This window comes from Felis catus, chromosome F1, assembly GCF_018350175.1.
Source record: "Felis catus isolate Fca126 chromosome F1, F.catus_Fca126_mat1.0, whole genome shotgun sequence".
NCBI lineage: Eukaryota > Metazoa > Chordata > Mammalia > Carnivora > Felidae > Felis > Felis catus.
Genome location: NC_058384.1, coordinates 40,284,783 through 40,312,541, shown reverse-complemented (window position 1 = coordinate 40,312,541; position 27,759 = coordinate 40,284,783). Strand labels below are relative to the sequence as shown.

The 27,759-nt window shown below is 50.6% G+C and overlaps 1 protein-coding gene across 11 annotated transcripts in view; it reads right to left on the bottom strand.

Moving 5' to 3' along the window:
• Positions 1–27,759, bottom strand: part of NAV1 (neuron navigator 1) — a 246,071-nt gene that overhangs the window by 66,686 nt on the left and 151,626 nt on the right. For 10 of the 11 annotated variants that reach the window (XM_023247662.2, XM_045049028.1, XM_045049024.1 and 7 more), the window contains one exon: positions 23,590–23,955. The exons of the other annotated variant lie outside the window; for it this stretch is intronic. In XM_023247662.2, coding sequence (XP_023103430.2) covers positions 23,590–23,955 — 366 coding nt within the window. The remainder of the gene's footprint in view (positions 1–23,589; positions 23,956–27,759) is intronic. 11 annotated transcript variants of the gene reach the window in all.

Below are 27,759 nucleotides of genomic sequence, written 5' to 3'. Positions count from 1 at the left end.
AGGGACAGAGAGAGAGGGACACAGAGGATCCCAAGCAGGCTCCTTGCTGACAGCAGAGAGACAGATGCGGGGCTCAAACTCATGAACCATGACATGACCTGAGCCGAAGTCGGACACTTAACTGACTGCGCCACCCAGGCTTTCTGGCATCCAGCATTTCTTGATTGTGTTGACTGTGTAAACAGGCCAGTGGCCAGGCTGTTGTGCAGGGACACATGCACACGGACAGGGGTTTTCATGTTCTTTCCTTTTCAATATGTCTCCCTGAGTGATGTGTCAGAGTATTCACGGGATAGAGGCTTCCTAAGATTTAAATGTCCAATACTGTCCAAGAATTTGGTATTTCTAGGAAATTCCTAAAGCATCCCAAGAAAGTCAGGGTGAGGATGAATTCTCATATCGGACACATTCTCCACAGGTGTAGCGTTATTTGACTCTGCTTTAATGGCAAAGACAAGGGCAGTCCATCATTCTGGTCATGAACTTCACCTGAGATGTAACTGACCCTGTTTCCCCCCCCCCCCCCCCCCCGCCCCGCCCCACCACTGCCGGGGCGGGGACAAACAAGCCGTTTGCATTATCAAAGGCTTCCAGAGAGGATTCCTGGTGGTGCTGAGCAGTGAAACATTTACTCAGTTGTCTGTTTCAGAGTTCTGCCTTAGACAAGGAGGCTCTGTGATCAAAGAAGCCACAGTGATGGTGGGTCTGGGCAGAGAAACTAGAAGATGACATATAGCCTCTCAACTGACGAAAACGCCTCCCTCTCTCCTCAAATGAGCTCTTGTTCCTCTGGAAAACTCTTATTTTTGCTTCAAGGCCCAGTGAAAATGCCATCTTTCAGTCAAGTCCTCCCTGACCGCTCAAACTACGGCCCCTCCCTGCTTGCTTCCACTTACTGCACGTATGATCTGGTGTCCCAATTATTTGTGGTTTCCTCCGCCAGACTGCATCCTCGGGCATTATTCCTTGTCACAGTTCCCATGATTTAAAATAAAATGTAGGTATGCGCTTGTTGACTTTTATTTATCCGTTTTCACCCCCCGCAAAATATAAGCTTCCTGAGGGCAGGGACTATTATGTCAGTCTAACTGATCACTATTGAACTCTCAGTTCCCTGGGATCTGTGAGGCACTCGCTACAGGTTGTTGAATGAATGAACAAATAAACAGGGGCGCCGCCTGGGTGGCTCAGATGGTTAAGCATCTGACTCTTGATTCTGGCTCAGGTCACGATCTCACGGTTTGTTAGTTTCAGCCCCGGGTCAGGCTCTCTGCTGACAGAGCGGAGCCTGCTTGAGATTTTCTCTTCCCCTTTCTCTGCCCCTGCCCCGCTCATTCTCTCTCTCTTTCTGTCACAAATAAACTAACAAACTTTAAAAAAAATAAATGGGGACGCCTCGATGGCTCAGTCAGTTAAGCATCTGACTCTTAATTTTGGCCTAGGTCATGATCTCACGGTTTGTAAGCTTGAGCCCCCGATCAGATTCCGCACCGGCAATGCAGAGCCTGCCTCTCTCTCTCTCTCTCTCTCTCTCTCAAAATAAATAAATAAGCATTAAAAAATAAACAAACGAACAAATAAGTGTTAGCTCTGTTTCTCCAGCACCTAGCATAATGACTGGCACAAAGTTATCACATAATAGAGGCTGAATAAATAAGGTGTTTTTTAAACAATTAAAGTTTTTTTAAGTGGCCTATTTTTTAAAATGTTTATTTATTTTAGAGAGAGACAGAGCATTAGTGGGGGGAGGGGCAGAGAGAGAGATGGAGACACAGAATCCGAAGCAGGCTCCAGGTTCTGAGCTGTCTGCACAAAGACCGACATGGGGCTTGAGCTCACAAACTGAGAGGTCATGACCTGAGCCAAAGAGGCCTTTAAGTGGCCTATTTTTATGTAAACTGCCATCAAAGAAAATGGATGTATACGGGCACCTGGGTGGCTCCGTTGGTTGCTCGGTTGAGCATCTGACTTCAGCAGCGTAGGTCATGATCTCAGGGTTCTTGTGACTTTGGGCCCCCACAGAGTGGGTCCTCTGTCCCTCCCCCACCACCACCTCTCCCCCACTCATGCTCTCTCTCCCAACAATAAATAAACATTAAAAAAAAAATAGGATGAAAAAAGTAAAAAATAGGATGTATAAATATGCCATCCTAGTTAACATAGAATTCGGACTGAATAGAAATCTGAAGATGGGTAATTAAGAATTTTAGAAAAAAGCGAAAGATATATTTCTAAGCAAGGAAGTTATTTGGTCTATTATACGGATAGGCATCCTTATTAGGGTCCTAGCAAAATGGAAGGAAAAAACGCTAAGGAAAAAAGCAAACTGAAGAATCCAGGAGGGACCCCTACTGCCTGAGAGGGACCTCAACTAGGAAATGTCACTTGTAAAAGCTCCTTTGCTGAAAGCACTTTGCTTTTGACATCAGCTTGTGTCATGACTACGTCCTAGTGAGGCAGACTGGTCGGGAGTTAGGCCCATTTTAGGGAGAAGGAAACTGAGGCCAGAGGCTAAGCAACCTCTGTAAGGTCACAAAGTTAACTGTAGTGGAGCCCTAGTCCCCAGGCAGGTCAGCACACTCCATGCTCTCCCCACCTCACTCTCACTAGACTTGGAGGCCAACTCCAGACCTTTGCTAAGGCCTCAAATACCCTTAGGTCAACATTCCCTGCGCCTACATCAGTGTCGGTGAAAATAATCTTATTGCAGTGTTCAGGGGTTGGCTTCAGAGTCAGACAGATCTAGGTGTGAAAACAAATCCCACCACTGTGATACAATTACTGAACCTGCCTATGCCTCAGTTTCTACATTTCCAAAGTGGGATGATAATAAAATATACCTCGTGTGGTTGTTGTACGGATGAAATAAATGAACGTTTATAAAGCACTTAGCATAGATGGCGTTTTTGGAGCATCACGTTATGGGGTGAAAAGTGGTTGGCTCAGATGTTGGATACAGCCTGCTGCCATACTGTCTTCCATACTGTGATGCTTCCTACTTGGCACCTCTCTCTTCCCTGCCTCCCAAGCAGAGGGCAGGGGCTTAGCGGGGAGAGGTTAAGCCAACAAGTGTGGTTTGCCTCTCTTGTGCCCAGCCCCATAAAACCCACTAACAAGAAGCAGCTCGTTGGCTTCGCTGTCCCCAGGCATTTTGTCCTTTTGCAGAGGTTGAGTTTGTGCCAAGCTGAAGCCCTATGTCCTGGGGGGCGGGGGGGGGGGAGGGGTCTCTGTAGGCTCAGCAATGCAAGTGTTGTGAGCAGGTCTCGTTCCCACTGGTCCCCAGGCTCTATAAGGGCCCTTTCTAAGAGGGAATCGTGGAATGCCGAAGGGGATAGATGCCTGCACCCCAGGTTCCCTGCTTGGAAGAATCTGAAGGATGGTGATCTCTGGAGCAGGAAAGAGAGGGGTCTCCAGGAGAGACTGTAACACTCGAGATGGGCAAGAATGGTGCTTATGGAGACAGCCTTCCATGATAGATGAGCAATCCTGCCAGGCATCTGGGAAGGAAAGGCATCTGCTCTGAGGCAAGGGAAGGGGCCAATGGCAGATCACAGCTCAACTCATCAAAAGCTGGTCATGGAAATACTGCGGGCCAATTAAGCCATTCACCCCGATACCTCACATCCTCTCCAGGCTGCTTCCTTTGGAGCTTAGGGGAACCTGTGCCTGAAGGGCAAGCATCTCTTTGATTCCTGTTGGCCCCAATCAAACATCATTTACAGGGAAGGTTTAGAGCTGTCTCCAGAGCAAAGGCCTGGGCTAAGCTCTCCCTCTATGGATTGCGGCCAGGGTAGTTAAATTTTATATTTGAACTCTGGCGATTTGAGGACTGACTTCCACTTTACAACATGCCCTCTCTCCTCACCTACCGAGAACAATTGGCCTGAAAGTCGTGGGCTTTGGTGGAAAGGAAACTACAGCCCAACCTAGCCCCACCCTAGCAGGCAGCAGGCTGAGTGGGTGTAATGTGATCCGCTCCTCTCCCAGGGCTGTGGCAGACAGGTCCCCGCCCTGGCACACCTGCCCAGAAGTCTGTTTCTGGTAAGGAGCTAGGTGAGTACTCAGCAGCTGTGGCCCCAGGATAGACACTAAGCTCACTATACAAAGCCTAGGTCTCCTGGGGTGGGGTGGAGCACTGCAGGGTGGCAGGGAGAATATCAATTCAAAAGAAATGAATGATAGGGTAACCTAGAAAAGGCTGTGTGTAGGAAAGGAGTGATGGGAGAGCATGCTGGAGCCAGCTAAAGGATTTTCACATCTTCCAGTGGTGAGGGAAGCAAAGAACTCAAGCGTAGAACCCCTGCAAATCTTGATTCAGCGGCAGTTATAATCTTGCATAGGCACACCCCGTGTGGGCCTCAAGTAGCTTCTGAACTGGGTTGACAGTGGTAGAAATGGAGAACAAGGTTAGGAACAGCCTCTTCCTTCTACCTTCCTCGGGACCCAGCGACTCAGGACTCACCCCAGGATCTCCCCAGAAGGAAGAATCCCCAGAGGTCCCTAAATAGAGGTAGTCTTGGTTCATACACCGGTTTCTCTGAAAGATATCTCCCACAGGTTATCCTAGCAAAGTTGGTCCAAGGGTCCCAAGTCCCGCTCCAGAGTTGCTGTCGTGTTGTCCCACTGTGGTAGGGGACAGAAGTTTGGGGCCAGGGGGGACTCTGGCCTCCAAGGGCTCTCAGGGCTGCAGTCGCCTCTCCCTTGCCAGGCCTTGCCCTGTTCTGTTACTCTGACCCTAAGCCCGAGTGTGCCCGAGTTGCAGTGGAGCTTCCAGAGAGCACTTGAGGCTCCCTGCCAAGGAACCACGGGGAAGCGGAGCATGTTACGGGGTGCAAGTCTGGGCTCTAGGGGTAGAAAGCTGTGAGGAGGTTTGGGGGTGGGAGTGGTCTCCGCATCAGGCATCTGGCCTAACCTCCAACTTCCTCCAGGCAGCCAAGTCAGAGGGAGGCTAAGGGGAGTGTGTATATTAGGGTGGGAAGCTCCCAGAAAAAACCAGAAAGCATCAACTCTCTTCCTCTGGCTGCTGGAATTTCCTAATCCTCTCTTGGAAGTGCAGTTTCCAAGTCAGCTCTGGGGGGTCCCTGGCTGGTTGTGGTCACATTCCCCTCCCCTTAGTGGGGAGCTTCTGGGCTTGGGCCCCCCTCACCACTGCCCAGGATTGGTCTGCTGTCCCCCACAGTGCATCTCCCAAATACCCCTGCTGTTCATCCCTTCCCAGAGTAGTCCCAGGCTTCACTCCCTCTCAGAGGAATCAAACCAGCTGTGGGGTCCCAAATTCACCCCCAGCCCCCCACCTCAGGTCTCACCCCTCCGTCTCCCCCCACCTCCTTACACCCCCCACCCCAGGCAACCCCCAGAGCTTGTGGGTCAGGGAGACCCTCCCGCTGAAGGCTCCTCCCCTTCCACTCTCCAAGTACCAGAGAGCCCGGACCCTCCAGAGCCGGAGGAAGGGGGTGGGGGTGGGGGTGGGAGGACGCACCCCCCTCCCCCTCCAATGCACTGCAGAGGCAACCATCCAAGTTCAATCAAGTTGTGCTATTGTCTCAGCTTTGTCCAGGTCTCTGGGGAGCCCAAGAGCCTTGCTGTGCCTTCCCTCTCCCCTCCCCAGACCCCTCTGAACACACACCTCCAACTCCCAATGCCAACCAGCCCAACGTTCTTGGGGAGCCAGAGAGCTCTGGCGGCGCTGGCACTCCTCCCTCCTTCTGTCATAGAAGCAGGGCGGCCAAGACCCTCCTTCTTGCAGACCCCACACCCACTGCTGCGGTGGAGCCTGGAGCGGCGGCGGGGGGCTGGGGGACTCCCAACCCGACCCCAGCACTGCGGCAGGAGCCGGGCGCTTACCTGCGGGGGAAATTCACCGTCCTTCCCGACCTGGGCAGGGGCAGATGGAGCATCTTCCCCGGCTCAGGCGGCCATTCGCGGGGGGGGCACCCAGTGCCCTCCCCGGACCGCGCTCCCCGGCACCGCGGACACCCGAAGAGGTCTGAGCCCGGGCCACGCGGAGGACCAGACACCGAATGCTCGCCGGCCCTCCGCTCCCTTTCCTCCCCACCACCCGGGCTCGCACTTACGGCTCCAGCTGTACTTAAAGCGACAGAGCCCCATTTTGCCGCTGCTGACTTCTGTCCCGAGCCCAGGCGATGCAGGCTGAGAGCGGGCTCTTTAACGCCCAGAGCAGGTAGACAAAGAGCCACCGCAGCCTCAGCCTTCCGGTGGCCTCGGAACCCCGGGAGGTGCAGAGGAGGGCTGGGGGCCTCGACCTCCACCTGGGCTTCTCCAGAGTTAACCCCCGGGCTGCCAGCTGCGGTCCCCTGGGCGCTCTTACTCTCGCTACATAGGCAGAAGGGGGTGTGGGCAGTGAGGCAGGGAACTGGGGTGCACTGGTGGGCATGGGTAGGGGAGGCCTGGGCTGAACATTCCCCAGGCAGGGTTTCCTCCCAGCCCCCTCCTGGCCCCTTTCCAGACTCTAAAAATCAGTCAGAGTAAGAGCAGGGGACCAGGACATCATCTACACAAGAAGTGTGGTGGGGGATGAAGGTCAGACCACGGGCACAAACAGCCAAAGGCCAGCTCGGGAGCTATTCTACTTAGAGAAGTGGGGTGGAAGGGGAAGGGCGGAAGGTGTGCCCTCCAGTAGTGAGACAACCTGTGGGGGGTTGGGGGGATGGAGTTAACATTTCTCCAACTTGGGGGGGAATAGATTAGGTGAAAGGTGTGCATGTTGAGGGGGGATTGCCAGGGAGAAAGAACAGTACACATCATGCAAGGGTCAGTGCCTTCATCCAGGAGCCGTTTGCTGCTGACTGATTAAGAAGAAAAGGACCCCAAGATGGGAGGGTTTTAGTTGCAGAGTAAGAAGAGAAACAACTGGGATCCAGTAGCAGGGTTCCCCCACCGAGCTCCCTTCAGGGTCTTCCTAAGAACTTAACTCTCCCCATCAAAGAAGGAGATCTGCAAAGATGCTCTCAGCCCTGCTTCCACCAGTCCACAGTCCTTGCTCCTGGAAGGGGCTGACTGTGTAAGGTTGGGTCCCGAAGCGATCTGGGCAAACTGGGGAGACTACGTTTTTGAAATGGACAGGTGATACGTGCAACTTCTTTCAGCAACAAAAGCAACAGCAATGATCTTTTTAAAAAAGCCTCCAAAGTACTGGACTAAGATGACAGTGAACCACAGCGATACGGTTGTCTCTGGTGTTTGGGCAGCTTGGGGTGACCCAGGCACACACAGATACCCAGGCCTATGTGTTCTCCTAGGCCTGTCATCTCACCACCTTTACTTTCTGGGCCTCAGTTTTCACAAATGTTAAGGCAGAGGAGATTCACACTCCTGACCCCCTCCTAGCTCCCCAGCCTTTAAGGAAGCCTGGAAGGGTGCTTTAAGTGCTCCGGATAGCCCTTTTCCCTAAAAGCCCATCTGGCTCTAGTCCTCTGATTGCACAGTGCCACTGACCTGGGGCTGCAGCTCTAGAATTCCCACCCTCTAAGAATAGTGGGAAACCTCACAGATGGAAGTCTGTCTCTGGATCCTAGAACAGTTTGAGTTGGGGAGGGGTCTGTTTCTGAGGGTGCATACTATGATTAAGTTTTCCAAATATGCTTTGAGATCAAAGGGGTGTAAAGAGCCCACCCCTCAACCCACCCCCACCCAAAGCATGGGGGGGGGGGCGGCAAATGGATTTTTACTCCCTTTATTCTGAGTAGTTTGCATGCCCCAAGTCCCAAGCAGACCAGCTTTGAGGGGAATTGGAGCAAGGCAGCTGGTTTTCTCCACCATATTCTCCCATCTCAGGCCGGGATGGTGTGCCTAGACCAAATCCCTATCCTGGCTCCTCTGTCCCGGTCATGTCCACAGACATCCCTTCTTCACCACCACCCTAAATGGAGAGTGAGTATAATCAGTTCCTCAGGGAGATTCTGCCTGCACAGCTGTGTTGGGGCTGGCCTGGGTCATCTGGGGAACAGCTTATAGTGACACGCACCATAAGGGATTCTCTTTAGCCTCGGCCAGCACGGAATCCTGAGCAAAATCACTCTGAGCCAGAGGAATGTCACCAGCAGGGGATGTTTTCCCCCAGATCTAGCTGTGCATTTTCCATAAGGTTTCCTCCTTTGTGGTTTTCTGGGCAGAGCCTGGAGGGAAGGAGGGGAGACTGAAAGAGGTGAGGCTCAGGCACAGAGGCTTACTTAGAGGAACAGGAGTCTTTGGGGTAGGGGCCGTGCTGTCCCAGAACATTCCTTCACAGCCCTGCAGAGCCCATGTGGCCCTATCCCTCTTCCTCACACAAGGCAGCCTGCCCACGCTCCCTTTGGCCCTCCCCCTCCTCCTGCTCTGCACCCCCAACAGGGACTGGGGAGCAGGCTGTAAAGAAAACAAGTCTCAGCCAGCAGCTGGGCACAGGGGATGAACTCTCAGCTCCTGAGTCTTGTCCTTGTCCTCCCACCCCCACCCAAGGGGATTCTAGGCTAGAGGATCTCTAACCCCCCTCCTCCTTGAGTCTGATTCTTGAACTGCTAGAACCCAGTAGAATCTGAGGTTTTCCTCTGTCTGTTCCTCTTTCCTTGTCGATGAAGAAGGTGGGTTGCACAGTTGTGTCTACCTTCTACTTACCTTTCTGGTTGGTGGAGGTTCCAGTGGGCTTTTACAGGGGAAGGAGCAGGGTCCCAGAGGCTTTGCCACTTAAAGAAATAGCATGCAAATTAGCACTTGCTATTTTTGGCCAACAGGTCAAGGCACTTTGGGTAATTGGACAACAGCACTGAAGAGAAATGCTGTCTGGGGGTTTCTGTGAAGACAGTAAAACACAACCTCCTCTGTCAGCAGACCCAGCTCCTGCGCTTGCCGAGGCCCTGACCCTGCCTATCACAGGGGTGTGGCAGAGTTGGGGGGTTATGGTGGCCTTGTTGCCTTGACTACAGTGGGGAGGCATGTTGGGGGTGACTCTGAACTCTTCTTTCTGGGTCCCAGGCTGCACAGTAATAGCTTGGGGCAGAAGGGGTGGAGGATAATTGATGCAGGTGGTGGAGGAAAGACACCTGCTGATAGGGAGCTATGAGTCAGGCACTTTTCCAGAAAAAAAAACCCAAAAAAACCTAAAAAAAAAAAAAAAACCAAAAAAAAAAAAAAAAAAAAAACAGCCAAAGAGGGACAGAGGAAAAAGGCCCATCTATCTTAAATAGGCCTCCCCTGTGCTCCTCTGGCTTCTCTGCAAAGAGCCCTTGAGAGCTATGATCTCATTTGTCCCCCGTGCCAGGATCATCAAAGTGGCTCTTTACAAGGGGGAAACTGAGGCATGGAAAGGCCAGGAAATGTCTAAAGCAGAGGGCAGAGCACAGACTAATACGCATGAGGTCTTTCAGCCAGATTCTTGTGAGGGGTGATACCCTCCCCACAACACGCCCCCCCCCCCCCAAGGATCTCTGGAGTCACCTTGGCTCAGGACCAAGGTCTTCCACACCATTGCCAGCAGGGACATCCAAAGATGGTTAGTGGGAGGCTCGGGTTGTGTCCCTGACCATAATCTCAAAGGTTAATGGAGTTGGTCAGAATGAGCCACACAAAGAGAAAGATTTGCTGGAAAGTTCCATGTGGTCTGAGTTCCAGCATCACCTGCCTGGGGGCTTCTGGGTTCCAGTGTCCCCTGTCAGGCCTGACTACACACCTGATTTCCTGGTAAGACCCAGAAGGGAGATTCTTGAGAAGACCAGAGTCCCAGGGTAAGCATCCACCACTCAGAACCTCTGCCCCTTGACCTACCCTCACTTCCCCTCTTTCCCGTCAATTATGAAGCTATTTACTTCCTTAGGTGGCAAAGGCCCTGCCCCTCCACAAGTCTGGGCCAGTCAGAGAAGCTTCCTTGGGGTCTGTGGGGGCAAGCTGAGCCCTGAGACCCCTCCACATCCCGGCCAGGCTGAGCTGGCAGCATCTTGGCTGAGGCAGAAAAAAAAAGCATCTTACCACATAGGAAGGGGTGATGAGAAAGGGAAAGGATTAAGCCAGAATGGAGGGACAGGGGAAAGGACGTGGGGGAGGACCCTGATGAATTAACCCTGTGGCCACACACTGAGGTGGGATCCTGATGCTCTCCATGGAGAATGACCTGGCCACATCTCTAACCCCTGCTTTTATTTATTTTTTTTAATGTTTATTTTTGAGAAAGACAGAGAGAGAGAGAGAGAGAGAGAGAGAGAGAGAGAGAGCGTGTGCACACACACAAGTGGGGGAAAGGCAGAGACAGAGACAGGGAGACACAGAATCTGAAGCAGACTCTGTGCTGTCAGCGCAGAGCCCGACGTGGGGCTTGAACCTGTGCCAAACCATGAGATCATGACCTAAGCATAAGTTGGACACTTAACCGACTGAGCCACCCAGGTGCCCCTCTAACCCCAGCTTTTAAAACCTACTCCCAGATCCTGCAATGACCCCACTGACTCCTGGGGGAATCAGTGGGACCTTGATAGAAACACCTATAAAAATCATTCACAGCCCCTGTGGTGACACTTTCACAATTATGATTTTATTTGCAAACAACTTAATGTTCTAAGGTGAGGCAGATGTTACTATGCTTGCTTTAGAACATTAAAGGTTAAGAGAGTGGCCTCAGGTACTTTGGCCACAGGAACGGAAGCCATGGTGACATTAGTTCTAGGCCAGGGATCATTCTTTATTAGAAATGGGCATCTGAGTGGCTCCGTTGGTTAAGCGTCTGACTCAGGTCATAATCTCACAGTTTGTGAGTTCAAGCCCCGTGTCAGGCTCTGCACTGACAACACAAGGCCTGCTTGGGATTCTTTCTTTCTCCTTCTCTCTCTCTCTCTCTCTCTCTCTCTCTCTCTCTCTCTCTCCCTCTCTGCCCCTCCCCAATGCACTCACTCCCTTTCTCTCAAAATAAATAAACTTTTAAAAAAATTTAAAAAAAGGGGCGCCTGGGTGGCTCAGTCGGTTAAGCGTCCGACTTCAGCTCAGGTCACGATCTCACGGTCCGTGAGCTCGAGCCCCACGTCAGGCTCTGGGCTGACGGCTCAGAGCCTGGAGCCTGTTTCCGATTCTGTGTCTCCCTCTCTCTCTGGCCCTCCCCCGTTCATGCTGTCTCTGTCTCAAAAATAAAATAAAAGTTAAAAAAAAAATTAAAAAAAAAAAAAGAATTGGATTTTATCCAGTGAATTTCTTCTCAGGGATGCCTGAGTTTTCAAGAGCTCGTTGTGCATTACCCTGGTGGGCTTCTCTCTGCTCTTGACCTCCTAAGGCAGTACCTTCCCTCACCAACTTCCAGGCCCTTCCTAGAGGACATGCCAGGTAGCCTGGGACAGACCCCCTTCGTGGGGTCAGATAATCCAGAATGTCAGGGCCCAAAAGGTAGGTAAAGCTCATCTGGTTCAAGTCCCTCATTTTCACAGAGGAGGAAATTAGGGCTCTGAAAGTGCAAGTGACTCGTTCAAGGCTCTTTACCAGGCTTCCTCATTCCCAGGGCTGTGATCTCACTGGTTCTGTGCTCCCACTTCTCACCAAGTCCCTCCCCAGGGCCAACTGAGGCTCAGACAGAAAGGTTCTGAGGGTAGGTGGGGGAGAGTTTGAATCGGGGGCCCTGGAGTCAGTAGACGCACAGGGGAGTGACCCAAAGCCCATTGCCGATCCCGGCTGAGAAGTCTTTGGGATAGCAAATGGGCCAGCGAGAAGAGGGGGTCCCGCTCCCAGCTGTGTTACTGCTCTGCAAATATTTACACGACCTCTGAGGAAACCTGCCTTTCTCACCGCCCCGCAGCTGGGAGAGGCAGCAGAGAGGAGGCAGCCCCATCAAATCTTAAACAGCGAGCTACTGTTTTAGCAGTCCTTAGCTTCATATCATCCTGCCACCATCCCCAACCGCAGGCTCTCTGTGTGGCTCTGAGAACATGGGACAGATGGGATCATGGGAATCATCCCAATAAAGACTCGACAGACCCTCAGCTGGCCTCTGTGGGCAGATGTGTGCGTATGCGTGCATGTGTCTGTAAGGCCTCCAGCTCAGACCCCTGAGGCCAGAAGCAATGACTTCAGAACAACCCCAGCACCCACTGCCCCAGGTTCTCCTTCACTGAGCTGGGGCTCTAATATCCGGAGAGGAATAGAAATCTCTTATGCGGTGAGGAGGCATTGTCAATGTATCGTCCCTTTTATCCTTGAAACCCCTCTCACCATGTCTGCGTCCGCCTCCCCCTCCCTGGTCCAAGCCATCACCTTCTCTTGCCTAGATTATTGTAGCACCTTCCTGTCCAGGTTCTCCCTGATTTCCCTGTGGCTCTTTTCCTCACAGTAGCCAGGCAGGCCCTTTACCAAACATGTCAGACCTCATCACTCCTCTCCCTGAGACCTTCCTGTGGGTTTCCCCTCTCACTTAGAAGAAAAGTCAAAGTCCTCACCTTGGTACAGAAGACCCTTTATTACCTGGCCCGTGCCTACCTGCTGATCTCACTTCTGACTACTCTCTTCCTTGTTTACTCTGTGTCAGCCACACTGACCTCGTGGCAGTTTCTTGAACACGTGCCCCTTCTTGCCTCAGGGCCTTTGCACATGCTCTTCTGTGCATCGTGAAGCCTTCCCTGACCACCGGATCTCAAATAGCCCCCACCCTGTCAGTCTCTGCCCCGTACCCTGCTGTACCCTGCTTTATTTCCTGATGCCACAGAGCGCCACCTAATCTAGTAGGTATTTATTTATTTGCCAGCTCTTTTTCATATATGAGTTTAAGAACAATGTCTATTTTTGTCCTCTTGCTTTAGCTTCACATGTCTTGTATATAGTAGGTGCTCTACAAATATTTATTAAATATATTAATAAATATCATGAAGTGGGCATTATCATCCTTCCTTTCAGACAATGAGATGAAGCACAAAGAGGCTAAGTAACTTATCCAAGGTCATGCAAATGGTGAGTGGCAAACACGAGAATTAAATCCAGGTCAGTTGGACTCCGGAATGGTTTTTTTTTTTTTTTTTCATTTTCTTTTTAAGGTTTATTTATTATTGAGAGACAGAGAGAGAGACAGAGCATGAGCATGGGAGGGGCACAGACAGGAGGAGACCCGGAATCTGAAGCAGGCTCCAGGCTCTGAGCTGTCAGCACAGAGCCTGATGTGGGGCTCGAACTCACAAACTGTGAGATCATGACCTGAGCCAATGTCAGACGCTTAACCTACTGAGCCACCCAGGCGCCCCTGGACTCCGGAATGTTTAAGCGACTTTGCCAACCTGTCTCCCGAGAACAGAAAACTAACCACAGGGACTGGTAGAGACATAAGAGACCATATAGCTGCTGCCTCCCAGACTTCAGGGGCACCTGCTCAGAGCTGGGAAAAGCAGGATCTCTTAGCTGGAGCCTCACACAAGGAGCTTTTTGCCCTGGCTAAATCCGGTAAACAGGGATCCTCTGAGGAAAGTTCACTCCAGAAGGGCACAGGGCAGCTGGCTTTCCTTCCTGCCCACCCCTCTACAGATTTGTGGCTCAGAAAGGGATGGTGACAGGCAGATGATAAGTTCTGCCCCTCCTCTTCTATTAACACTCGGCAGAATGTCAGCAGTCCTGGGAACCCCTGCTGGTAGAAGTCCTACCACCCAAACCTGGCCATGAGCCTGTCCACATGGCCGGGTCCGTGAAGATGGTGTCATTTCTGAACTGCGCCTTATCATCAAACCCACAGGGGCTGAGACAGAAGCCAGACACTGAAGTAAAGGATGGCAGAGAGACTAAGAAAGGTGACCAAGGAGAAGAGGGCTGGGAAAGGAGCTGGAAGAGAGTGGGCAGGCAGGAAAAGAGGGTGGGAAGGAGCCTGAAGATGCGACTCTTTCTTTGAGGCTGCAGATGTCCCATAAGAAAGAAGGGCAGGGCACCGAACAGAACTCTTTTAACACAAGCTGGCCAAAGAGGGCAGGAAGGGTAGGCTGGTGAGAAGGGCTTGCCCTGCTCTGGGTCAGGCCCCCAGGCTGAACACAGCATCACTCACTCCTCTCTGGAAGAGTCCTTCCACCTCCCAGACATGCTCTCTGCCCGTCTGGTTGCTACCCCCTGCCCATCGGCAAGCTTGCACCCCCCCCCCCCCCCGCCCCACCCCGCCACTGGAATTAGTGCGCACACAGCCTCTTTGTAACCAGCCGCCTCTCACACACGTGTTTGGATGGGTCTCACACAGTGTCTGTCTGTCTCTCATTCCCCTCCTTGGCGTGCACATCACGAACACGCTGGCTCTGTTTATCTATGGCACATGCCCCAACATCAGCCTCTCCCACCTTGTCTCCCCACGACCCTGTCTTGCATATTCAGTGAATGTTGATCTGTTATGCAGCGACGTGCTTTGGGTCTCTCTGGGACTGTCTCTTTCCTTCTGCCTGCTTTTCAAAATCTAGACTTTTGTACATCTGCCTGAGCTTGTCCCAACATATAGGCAAGAACAATCCAGTCCTGCAGACTCTTTAGGGCACCCCTATGCACAGCTCAGTGGGTAAGTCTGCCTGCCTAGCCTGCTGGCCTTTCTTAGCTTCAATGAATGGTCTTTTGCTGCCTGGTCAGAGACATCTGATAGCCCAGAGGCCAGAGCTGGCCCCTCATGGACATCCTGGGACAGCTTAGCCTTTGAGCCAGAGTCAACAAGAACTTGTATTCACAGAGGCTTTGGGTTGCTCCTTGTGCCTGTGGTCCTGAGCTCTTGGCTGTGGCTACTTTGTGGCTCTCCAAAGCAAGACCCTATCCTGGAAGATGGAGAGGTCACCTAGGGGCATTCCAAGTGGAGACCTCTAACGATGATTCACTGGCCAGTCAATAGCGTGACCTGAGAACATATTCTGCTGGGTGTTGAGAAAAAAATAGAAGACAAGGTCTCTGTCCCTGGGAAGCTCCTACTCCAGTGGGAGGCACATGATGCCTGCCCCGTCCCGGGCTTAAGGGGCACATGGGCTGAACACGGAGGGAAAGGGCTTCATGGTATACCCAATGAGGCAGTAGGTATACCAAAAAAAGGAGAGGACAAGGCAGTCAGAGGGCCTGGGTTTTCCCCTGCTTGCTGCCACTTTTAAGTTATGTGATCCCGGCAACCCTGTTAAGCAGTTTCCTCACTTGCAAACCGGGGGAAAGAATATCTAATTCAGTGTTAAGATTAAATAAAATAATAAGACACAGTGTTTTGCAAACCATATATGCCATGCAATTGTTAGAGAATCATAAAAGCACAAGTTACTACAGTATAAACTATACACACAAGTTCCAAGATGATTTTCAGAGTCAGGTAGTATTGCAATGGGATGAATTAGAGAAGGCTTCCCGAAAGGAGAGGATTTGGCAGACAAGTGGGCAACTGGGTGTCACCATCTAGGTGGAAACGTTCCATTCTACGGATGCCCTTTAGGACTTTTATCACTTTAATTTTCCAGGAGCCAACCAAGAGAAGGGAGGGAGGTCACATTTACTGAGCCCCTGCTGCATACCTAGTCCATTAATGCAACATATTCTATAACATCCTTATAGGAATCCTATTCCCATAGAACTATTCCTACTAGAATGGATTCACAGCTTTCCCAAAGCCTCAGAGCTGGGATCTGAACCCAGGCCTGTCATACTTCCAAACTTATGCTCCTTCTGTAATATCAGATTGCATGGAATTTCCAGACACTACTTGAGCCCAGCTGGTTTATCACAGAATATAAGGTTTGTGGGAAAAAGGAGGAGGGAGCTGACAATTAAAGAGGAGAGACAAGTGGACAGGCAGGCAGGTGGGCAGGGCTGGTGGGGAAAAGCCAAACCCATCTCAACGGCTTCCTCAATCCCTGATCCATCCTGATTGTCGACCAAATTGTATGTCTTCAAAACTCAGTGAAAACCCCAGCAGCTCAATTGTAGGTTACTAGGACACATCAGAGGAGGGGCCACGCCTCAGCCTGCATCGGTTGCCATGGCAACTAGCATACATCCAGCTGCCCCTCTGGAATACCTGGCTTACTCCTGCCTTCTATCAGCCCTGTTGGGTTTGAACAGACACTGCGATCTAGATTAACCCCACACAGCCTGTAGAGTGCTACCACTACTCTTTTAAGAATTAAGGGGAAGGAAAAATAAAATAAGATAAAAACAGAGAGGGAGGCAAACCATAAGAGACTCTTAACTATAGAGAACAAGCTGAGGGTTGCTGGAGAGGAGGTGGGTAGGGGGCACACGCTCAGAGCCTGGAGCCGATTTCAGATTCCATGTCTCTCTCTCTCTCTCTCTCTCTCTCTCTCTCTCTCTCTCAAAAATAAACATTAAAAAAATTAAAAAAAAAAAAAGAAATATCGGGGTGCCTGGGTGGCTCAGTCGGTTAAGCGTCCAACTTCAGCTCAGGTCATGATCTCACGGTTTGTGAGTTCGAGCCCCGCGTCGGGCCTGGTGCTGACAGCTCGGAGCCCGGAGCCTGCTTCCGATTCTGTGTCTCCCTCTCTCTCTGCCCCTCCCCCACTCACGCTCTGTCTCTGTCTCTCAACAACGAACAAACGTTAAAAAAAAAAAAAAGAACTCTCATTTTCAAGCGTGAATGTTAAAATACACTATTCCAATATTATCATTTTGAATGTGCATGTGACAGGTTAGGCCCATCAATTTGTGAATGTCTGCCATTAGACGGCTAACAAACAATAGCCAGCATTTGTTGAACACTTATTATAAACATGTTAACAAATTTAATCCTCACATCAGTCTTACAGAGTAGGCACCGTTACCGTCCGTGTCTTTCAGCTAAGGAAACTGAGGCAGAGGGAGAATAAGCATTCACTCAAACTCACAAAGCTAATAAGAAGAGCCAGGACTCAGACCCAGGAGCTACAAGCCTTCACGCTAAATCACTACTGCCCTCCCACTCTGTGGGACGCTTATGTTGATAAGATCTGGTACCAAAGATCTGTTGATCTAACTGCACACTACAGGACTAAAAGAATAGCCGGATGGTGTTGAAAAGCCAAACAAGATCATCCCATGCAAAGGAAGTCAAAGCCCAAGTTCAGTGAACCCATCTGCCAACCTGGAGAAATCTCATTTTGATACTCTTAACTGCTCCTAATTCAGCCAGAGGCCACCAGCTAAATGAACAGGACAGTAAGTTGAGATCAGAATAATGTATTTCGAACCAAAGCTCTTTATAGGTTTCAAAGCACCCCTACATGTTCTCCTTCACTTGATCCTCACAATGCAAAAATGATGACCCTTTTACAAATGAACAAACTAAGACTCAGACAGGTTACGGGACTTGCTCAGTGACACGCAGCAAGCTAGAGGAGTGCTTTGGATACAACTCCAGAGCTCCAGATGCCCCTCCCCCTGCACCACAGAGAAGTATCAACAAGGCTGCCTGTATGAATCTGTGGGTCAATACTGTAATTGTTATCCCCCAAATGGCAACAACCACTGTCTACTTCAACTACACATCACTTCTTTGGCCACTGACCCAGGAGGCATCTTGTCTCCCTTTTAGATTTGAAGCCCTTCAAGGACAGACATGGAGTTTCTGTCTTCAGCTTGAACGTTGGATCTTCTCCAGAATGATCCCTTACCACCCTCTACCCCAATCCTTGTGTTTCGTGGGCAAACGCCAGGCCTGGGCCAGCTGCCCACTAGGTGGGGTACCTAAAGAACTGACTACCAGGAAACAGGTACGATAAAGCGGAAAGGTAAATATCCATGCTTCCTTGCCGACTCTCCCTGCTGCCCATTCAAGAAAGGTTCTCTTCTCTTTGTACAAATCCTACAAACCTGATGCCCATTCCAAGAGAATTCTTCGCATTGAAGGTTGGGTGGGGCATCTTGGGGTTTGCCAGTCAGACAGCCAAACTGGAGAGCAGCAAATGAGGCTCCCTCTCAGGAGGGTGGCTGCAGACAGATGCTGAGACCCACTTAGCAAGGCTGGGAGGTGTCTCTTTAAGGCTTGGGCTCACTGCCTCTGGGAGCAAAGAGCCAGCCTGGGAGAAGGCAGGGGCCTACAGTTTATTTTAGTTGACATTTTTCAACGTCAGGACACTTCAGAGCCAAGAAGGAAACGAATCCCATCTGTTCCTGAGCCCCCAAGCACAGTTCAAGAGGACAGGCTGGAGAAGGGAGGGGAGGCGAGGAGGGAACAAGAAGACTGGAACATCCAGCCACACACATGGAGCAGGAAACCACCTGAGGAGAGACACAGGGCATGGCAGACAGTCGCGAGAAATCCCGCTGCCCCTCTGAGACACAGTCACAGAGCTCTTTCAAGATGGGGCCTGCTGGTTCCGTCGAAGGCTCTGTGGCCTCTGGCACGGTCACTGGACAGCAGCCCTGCCAGGGCTGCCGAAGACACAACCCTGTATGGTGTGAAGGGCGCCCACTGGAGGTGTGCGATGCAGCACCTAGAGGAGTGCTGCTGCCAGCCAAGCCCGGGGCTCCCGCTCCTTAACCGCTGCACAGCTCAGATGCAGCCCACCCAAGCCGCCACTTACGTGGGTGGAAATGGAGGCATTGAGAAGTAAATCCGAGTTAAAACAGGGAAGGGATGGAGGGCCGTCTGACCTCCTTCCCTGCTGGGCACACTTGGTCCCTGTACCCAGTGCCTGTATTTACCTCTGCATGGGAGCCCATCCTCTCCTCCCCTTCTGCTCTAACCCCGGGTGCCAGGGATGGGCAGGACAGACAGATGGCTGTGGAACTTATCTTCTTACTTAGATTAAATTCCAGACCTTCCTATTTTTAGAAAAACAAATTGCTGCTCTCTTTGCAAGAGGTAAAAATGTCTCGAACTGTCATTTAGGACAGTCAGCAGCCAACTTGAAGTTGTTTATGGTGTCATGCTTTGGATACTACCCTGGGCAGGACTAGTGTCAGGTGGTGATTAGTCCAGGTGCCAAATTTTAAGGGGATCATTGACAGCTTGAGAGCTTCCAGGAGAGAATGACCAGGATAATCGGGAAAAGTGGGTCATTTAAGAAAGTAATGAAATAAACTGGGGACTTCTTTGGGGCGGGGGCGGTTAGAGAAGAGACTATCTGAGCAATCATTAAGAACATGCTGAAATATCTGAATGAAGATTTATACTTATTCTATTTTTCTTGGATGGCAGCATTTGAATCAATAGGCAGAAGTGAACCAGATTTTGGATGAATATTTAGAAACTGTCTTATAATTTTGTTCTATTTGAAATAGAATAAGCTCACTATGTCTAGGCAAGACAAGACTAAAAGACTGGCTTTCAGGAATGCTATAAAGAAGATTCTTGTACTTTATGGGAAGATGGACTAGGCCAGAGTCACTGAGAAGCTTTAGAAAAATACGGCTTCCTGAGTAGCAGAGAATCTGCCTTGGTAGGTCTGGAATGAGATTTGGAATCCATATTTTGAAAAAGTCCCATCAGCTATAAAACTCTTAGAAGGAAACACAGAGAAAAGGTTCATGACATTGGATTTGGCAGTGATTTCTTGGATACAACACCCAAAGCACAGGCAACAAAAGAAACAATAGATAAATTGGACTTCATCAAAATGAAGAATGTTTGTGCGCAAAGGACACGATCAACAGAGTGAAAAGGTAACCCACAGAGCGGGGAAATATATTCTCAAATCATGTGTCTCATAAGGGATTCATATCCAGAATATATAGAGAACTCCTACAACTCAACAACAACCCAATTAAAAAATGGGCAAAGGACTTGAATAGACATTTCTCCAAAGAAGATATACAAACGGCCAATAAACACATGAAAAGATGTTCAACACTGCCACTCATCAGGGAAACACAAATCAAAACCACGAGATACCACTTCACACTCATCAGGATGGCTATTATTAAAAAACCAACCAACCAACCAACCAACCAACCAACCAAACAAACAAAAGGTGTTGGTAAGGATGTGAACAAACTGGAACCCTCATGCATTGCTGGTGGGAACGTAAAATGGTATGGCCACTGTGGAAAAAACAGTATGGAGTTCCTCACAAAATTAAAAATCAGATTACTATATGATTCAAGACATCTAGGTATACACTCCAAAGAACTGAAAGCAAGGACTTGAACAGATATTTGTACCCCAATGTTCATAGCAGGATTACAGCTGAATGGATAAACAAAATGTGGTACAACCATACGGTAAGCTATCATTCAGCCTTAGAAAGGAAATTGATACATATTACACATGAATGAACCTTGAGGCAATCATGCTCGGTAAAACAGACCAGTCACAGAAAGACAAATACTGTATGACTCCATCTACATAAGGTACCTAGAGCAGTCAAGTTCAGACAGACAGAAAGTAAGTGGTGGTGGCCAGGAACCGGGTGGTGGGGGGGGGGGGGGGGAGGGGAAGATGAAGAGTCAGCGTTTAATGGAGACGGAGTTTCAGTCTGGGAAGGTGAAGAAAGTTCTGGAGACGGATGGTGGGGACGGTTATACAACACTATGAATGTACTCCATGCCACTGAACTGTACTTTTGAAAGTGGCTGACATATTAACCATATATAAAAAACATGTATTTTACCACAATTAAAAAAAATAGGATTTTTTCGGCAGCAGATTCACCTTCCTCATTCTAGTTTGCTGAGCGGCAGTTTGAAGAATTTGCCTACTCTGACCCCACCCCCCAGACTGGCAACCCAGGAAAAAGGCCTGGTGTCTGGAGGGAGCAGGGAGGGCTGACGTGGGACTGAACACTGGCTTGGGGAGAGCGCCCAAGGGGCTGCTGCTCCCCCAGCAGACAAGCGAGAGCACTTAGAATCACTGTCTTCTTGCCTGGCTCGTTCAGATGGCTCGTGGCTGATTATGTCGCTCAGTGGGGAGGGCAGAGGCTTCACCTCTGTCTCTGGCCCAGTGCTGGGAGCTCCTGGGAGGCAGCAAAGTGAATGGCAGTGGGAGGGGCTGAGGAGGGGTCAGTGTGCGGGTGGGAACAGCCCTACCCGTTTCATGAACAGGGAAAACAATTTTCTTAGAAACAGGACACTTTCTAAATTATAAAACCGGGATGGAACCCACAGTGGGGACAGGAAGGCCAACAAGAGGCTCAGCAAGGGGCACTCTCTTCAAGATTTGCTGGAATCTAGGATGCCCAGTCTCCAGTGAAATAGCACAACACTTAACCATGAAAACACATAATTGAGGAGGGATTGTTTACATTAAAATTACTGGGATTATAGGTGGGTTTCCCTCATCTCGGACTTCCTTAGCACGTTTAAGGGTGGGTGTGTTTGCAGTCTGGGCAAGGAAGTCAACAAACGGAGAAACCTTAAAAGTGTTAAGTGTTAAAAGAGTTCCTGCTCATTGCGGATTGACCATAAAAAACACACATGCAATTATCTTGGAAACCAGCATTGCAGTTTATAGTGAGGTCCACTTTATGGATATTGCCATGCCAACACTTTCTTCCCCCTATGAACTTGAGGCTTCCCCGGGCCCGTGGTCAGTTGGTGGATGTGCAGGAAGGGCAAGTTCTCATTCATGCTCTAGCCTCAGTGAAGTCTATTTGTTCAATGACTTAGGGGCATGCACACTGCCCAGAGGAAAGGGATAAAGAAAGGGTGCTAGAGGGTGGATTAAGGACATTTTTCCTGGCCCTCCTCTGCCCAGTATTCCATACCTTTACCTCCACGTCCCCTCAAATCTATGTTCCCAGGATTGGCCAGCAGCCACTACATCTGTCTTTGTTGCTGATTCTGAGTGGCACTGTGGTGAGACTGCACACTCCCTGTGGGCAAGTCTGGGACTCTAGAGTGCAAAAGCCCCTCTCCTCCTTCACAATGGCATTTTAACAATTAACAGTAATAATAGCAAAAAAAAAAAAAAAAAAAAGCTAACATTTAGTGAGCATTTAGAATGAGCCAGGAATTATTCCAAACATTTTACATATATTTATCTACTTAACCCTTATAACCATCCTGAGATAAGTCCTATTATCTGCATTTAGCAGGTAGACAAACTAAAGCCTGGAGAGGTTAACTTGCCCGAGCTCACACAGGTAGGAAATCCTGCGGCCTGCCTCAGACTGGGATCTCCCCAAAGTCAGGAGTCTGGTGCCTTCCGATGTTTGGGGAATTTTCTGCCATGGCCATTGTGTGCACCTTGGGGGACGGCTCCACCTCCCTCTGTCTGGGAGCTCCCTGACGGCTGGGGCTCTAGTCCTTCCACCATAAGAGGAACTTTCAGAGCTCTTTGCCCTGCAGGGGTTGTGCCTCCCTTTGCCCTATCCAACTGGGAGCTCTCAGAGGGCAGGAACTGGACATGTCCTCAGAGAAGCAGCTTCCTGGCACAGGGGCTGTGCAGAGCACAGACACCTTCGCTCTCCTTCCTGCCCAGCAAAGCCCTCTGAGCACAGGAGGAGCTGGATGGCTTTTCTCCGATCCCAGCTCCAAGCTGGTGGATCTGAGCGTGAGGTCGGCCGGCCCCTGGGATTTAAGAGGCAGTAAACAGTCTCATTCGTGAGTCAGTTGTTTTGCTCCAGAGCAGCCTCATCAGCTGGACAGGCCCTGCCTAGTCCCTCCAAGTTTGTCCCCAGGGGTGCGGAACAGTGGATGGCCTGGCGCTCAGCTCTCAGTCCTTTCCTAGGAGGGGCTACTTTTCATTCTGTTCCAGTTTGGGATTTTTATTGGGAAGAGGTAGTCCCTGAGAGGGATAGGGGGAAGGGGTGTTGTCGCTACTTGTGTGGTCCCTTGGAAAGTCCCAGCAAACCAAGAAGGAAGAGCGGAAGTAGCCGGGAGCTGAAAGATGCTCTGGAGAAGGTTCCAGAACCACTACAGCTCTTTAGTCTCAGGGCTTGGAACAGTTGGGCCAGGACCGTTTACACCCTCTCTGCCCCCACTTCTTTCTTCCCATCTTCTCCCCCTCACTTCCCAGACTGTCACCTACATCCGCGTCGCTCCACAAACCCAACCCTGCCAGTTGGGGCAGAAAAGAGAAGATGAGGGTGTCTGTGGGGCAAAGCACAGGAAGTAAGTAAACTAACAGACCGGGATAGGAACTAGGAAGTTGCATGATTGGCAGGTCTGCGGAGGAAGAAACCAGAGGAGTGGAACCTGAGGACCACGGGGGAAGGCGCGGACCAGAGGGGCCGGGAACCCCGGCGAAGGAAGGAGAGCCACCACTACCACTTTTCTGTCTCAGCAGTGCTTTCCCCTGAGCGCTTTCGTGTTCTCTTCCTGTTAGACTCCGAGGCAGACAGATGTAGTACTATCATCCTCTTTTTCCAAGTGGGATAGCAGATGAGGTTGTCCGAAGTCCACACGGAGTTGGCGGAATTGGCACTGACGCCCTTTCCCAGGGCCCTTCCTACCTGCCTTTTCCGGGTTCGAGGGAGGAGGGCGGGACATACCATAGAACGACAGCCCCAAGGGCCAATGAGAGGGAGGCCTCTCCATTAACCAATCAGCTCTTCAGGTGGCGGCCCCACCCACCGCACCGAAGCTTGGTATAAACCACATCAAATTTCAGGGGCGGTCACAACCAGTGTACGAAGGCCCTGCCTGGCTGTCTCCCGTCACAGCGCGGCTACCCAAACTCCTGTCATGAGTCCCACTCGCCTCAAGAAATCCCGTTCCACCGGGCGTCCCCCTGCCCTCTCTAGTCCCCTTGCCCAGCTGCGCAAGAGACCTTACCCGGTAGTGATGTCGTCGTCTTCCGTCATGGTCTTGCCCATGAGGTCGCTGTCGCTCATGTAGCCGGACTTGAGGTCCACCTCGTCCGAGTCCAGGGACTCGACCAGCTCCAGGCGGGAGATGTGGCTGAGCTTGCTCGGGCTGCGCATGGGCATGGTGTGCGAGTAGTGGGCCCGCTCCCCGTGCATGTACCAGGCGGGCGGCCCCTCGGAGCGGCAGCCCCCGCCCACCGAGGGCGCGTCCCCAGCCTGCAGCCGCGGGCTGGACTGGCCATAGCGCCAGGACAGAGGGGACGAGCGGCTGGAGAGGCTGGACACACTGCGAGGGTTGGCGTCGTCACTGTCGTAGCAGGTCATCTCCAGGGAGCTGGGCAGAGGGCAGAGGGCAGAAGGGCAGAGGGCAGAAGGGCACTGGTTTTCATTCCAGCAGGGCCGCTCTGTGCCCTGCCCGCGCAGACCGCACCGCAGCGACCCTTCTCCCTTCCCGTGCCCTCCCGCCTCCTCTGCACCTGTCCAGGTGGGCTCCACCTTCTCCAGGAGGCCTTTCACTGGGTACGGCGCCCCTGTTATATGTTACCTGAGGCTGTCAGAGGAAAGGGATTTGAAGTGTGAGGGAACCAATTACGTACACTGCTAAGGGCACAGATTTTGTAATATGAGCTGGATTTTAATCCTTTTCTGCCATTTATTTGTAAGTGAGCTGGAGGTGAAGTAATCAACCTTGCTAAGCCACCACTTCCTCATCTGTAAAATGGAGACACTATAGCTACTCCATACAGTTGTAAGGATCACATATGTAAATGCCTAACACAGTGCCTGGTATATAGAAGTTGCTCAATAAATGGGAAGGGTCCACTGAGATCTCTTGGGGGAAGTGGGATAATCTGGTCACCTTGAGCTTAAAAGGCCTTGATCATTTGTTCAGGGCATGTCTATCACCTCCTCTCTATTAACGAGCTGGGAGCAAGTTGATTTCCAATCCAGAGATGGCCAAGTCTGGAGTAGGGTACAGAGGGTGTGGAAAAGCTTTGGCAACCTGAGATATGTGTCTGGTTCCCAGTAAGACTAGGCCCAGCCAAAGGTCTGGGCCATGAGGAGACAGAAGCAGAACCTCACCAGAGAACAGAAGCAGCCTTAACTGGAAAGAGGAGAGAACATATGGAAATGGACAAGAGCGTCCCACGCCGCGAGCCCTGCTAGGCCAGGCCAGGGAAGCATGCCCAGGTTTTGCGGGATAACGTGAGGGGGTATGGGAGCTGGACAAGGAGCTGCCTTTCTCCCTCAGGGACCACGGTGGCTGCAGAGAGAAAGGCCAGTTGGGATCTGCTTGGAGAGGTGGCCTAGATTTGGGTTCAGACAGAGACTAACTGATAATCCCGCCCAGCCCAGCCCAAATCAACGATAGGTAAGGTCTCAGCGGCTCGGCCTAACTAAAACCATGCAGGGCTGAGTTAACCAAAATAGGATCTTTAGGCCGAGAAAGCCAGGCAGCTAAGGCAGTCTGTGGCTGGACATGGGTTACGCAAAGCACAGGAATCTTCACTCCGTGAGCACATCTATTTCTTAGCCACTTCAGGGGTTAAGGTATGAATGAGGTATGAATGAACTTTTGTAAAGTTCCTGGAAAAAAAGAAGATCCTCCCAAACTGTCTCTACCAACCCTGAGAAAACAAGGGGTTATTTTTTGATCAACAGAATAGGAGGAGCCCAAAAAATTAAAAATAGAACTACCCTACACTCAGCAATTGCACTACTAGGCATTTATCCAAGGGATACAGGTGTGCTGTTTCGAAGGGACACATGCACCCCCATGTTTATAGCAGCACTATCAACAGTAGCCAAAGTATGGAAAGAGCCCAAATGTCCATCGATGGATGAACGGATAAAGAAGATGTGGTATATATATACAATGGAGTATTACTTGGCAATCAGAAAGAATGAAATCTTGCCATTTGCAACTACGGGGATGGAACTAGAGTGTCTCATGCTAAGCGAAATTAGTCAAAGAAAAATATCATACGACTTCACTCATATGTGGAATTTAAGATACAAAACTGATGAACATAAGGGAAGGGAAGCAAAAATAATACAAAAACAGAGAGGGGGACAAAACAAGAGACTCTTAAATACGGAGAGCAAACTGAGGGTTGCTGGAGGGCTTGTGGGTGGCGGGATGGGCTAAGTGGGCAAGGGGCATTAAGGAGGACACTTGTCGGGATGAGCACCGGGTGTCATATGTAGGGGATCAATTACTAGATGCTACTCCCGAAATCATTATTGCACTATATGCTAACGAACTTGGATGTAAATTAAAAAAATTAAAGAAGAACAGGAGGAGCCAAATGACCCTTGAACCTGAGCATGCTGGTGGTCCCTACAGAAGTCCTGTGGACAAGGCTGGGGGAACCCTGGCTGGGCAGGGTGATCGGTGACTGCTGATCCTGGCCCTTCCAGGGGCTTCCTGACCTGGTCCACACCCAACTTCTCCCCTCTGGGCCCTCCTTTGTGTTCTATGTGCGCTTTGTCATACGCTGCGTTATTTCTGTTTCTAATTACTGTGGACCTCAGAGAGAGTGGAAGTTCCCTGAAGGAGACTGTGGGCCTGTGCGACTCTGTCTGCCTTGCTCACCGCTGTGTTGCTGCACTTTGCACAGGGCCTGGCATGTACTGGGTACATGCACAAGGACAAATCGATGAGGAACAAACCCAAGATGTGTTGAGTTGAAGAGCAGGGAGGCTCTTGTCGTAGGACTCAGTACAGGGATTCACGCAGTAAGTGTTTAATAAAAACAAACTGACCGTGACAATGAGATGAGGAGGGGAACGAAAGGGATGATGATGATGACCATGGTGACAGGGTGCTGGAGAGCTCCAGGACGGCCAGTTTTCATAGTCAGTCTACACCATGGTAATACAATTAGTGAGGAGTGTGGGTCATGCTCAGCATATAGACTCCTCAGTTCTATTCCTGGCCTACTCCTGTCTAGCTCTGTGCACTCAAAATGCCTCTTCATCTATTTCACTGCTCTTTTCTATCCCCCAAACACATCTCCAGACATCTCTAAGTCAGTGGGGGGAGGACTCTAGCTTAAAATTTCAGTTCTTGACTTCCAGCCCTGCATCCAGCCCTTCAGTCTTGCCTCTCTCTCTCTCTCTCTCTCCCTCTCTCTCTCTCTCTCTCTCTCTCTCTCTCTGGGGTTGGGAGAACGGCAGTCCTGGAGCAGAGAGAGAGTTTCATTTCCTCTCCAGCCCCAGCCCCCTGACCCAGACACTCTCCCTGTTGGGGAAACGAGCCAGTAGAAATAGAGGAAGCAGGACAGAAATAAAGATTTCTGAAAAAGGAATTGAATCTAGCGTTAGCCTGTAAGTTCCAGAGTGAAAATGACCTTGCTGAAAGCACTCACTGGATGGTAAGCTCCTCATCAAGTATAAAGCCTGTGTTTGTTCTGGGGTTTGGTGCCCAGCACTGTGCCTGGCATGGATTCTAAGCTTGCTGGACACAGAACCCACCCTAATCAGCCTGTGTGACTCTGGCAAGGGACCCCCCTGTCCCCAGCCTCGCCTGCTGCTTCTCTAACCCAGAGGATATGAAAATATCCTGTCTACTCCCAGGGCTGAGGGAAGTGCTGATTGATGGAGAGCACTTTAAAAAGAGCCATAAAAACTCAAGGAATCATTGTTTTGGCTATCAAAGTGTGGAATAGGGATAATATAAACCAAAGGCTAAGACAGGAAGTGGCTCTGGGTCCACAGTAAACAGCAAAACCAGCTTCAGCGCTCTTGGTTTTTTGTTTTTTGTTTTTTTCCATAAAGGGAGGAGGCCAGAGGCCTGAGGTTCTCCCCCTCAAACCAGTCAGCTTTATGCAAAAGGTTTTCAGCCTCACTCTCCTCTACCCCAAACAGAAAGCAAAAAGAGAGGTCAGGCTGTCCTGCTTAACTGGCTGGCTGCTTAGAGTCAGTGGCACCGGGACACTGAAGCTGCTCCTTCTAGCCTTCCCCTGTGGCTGAGTCATTTGGGGTGGGACCCTCTCAGCAATGAAACACTTTCTGCCTTCTTTGGCATGGAGCTGGCATGTGATTTGGTGCTGAGAGCCGTTCTAACAACTTCTCTGGATGGGGGAAGGAGGAACGTTCAAAATTGTATCCACTGGGTCCCTGAACTGGTGAGCCA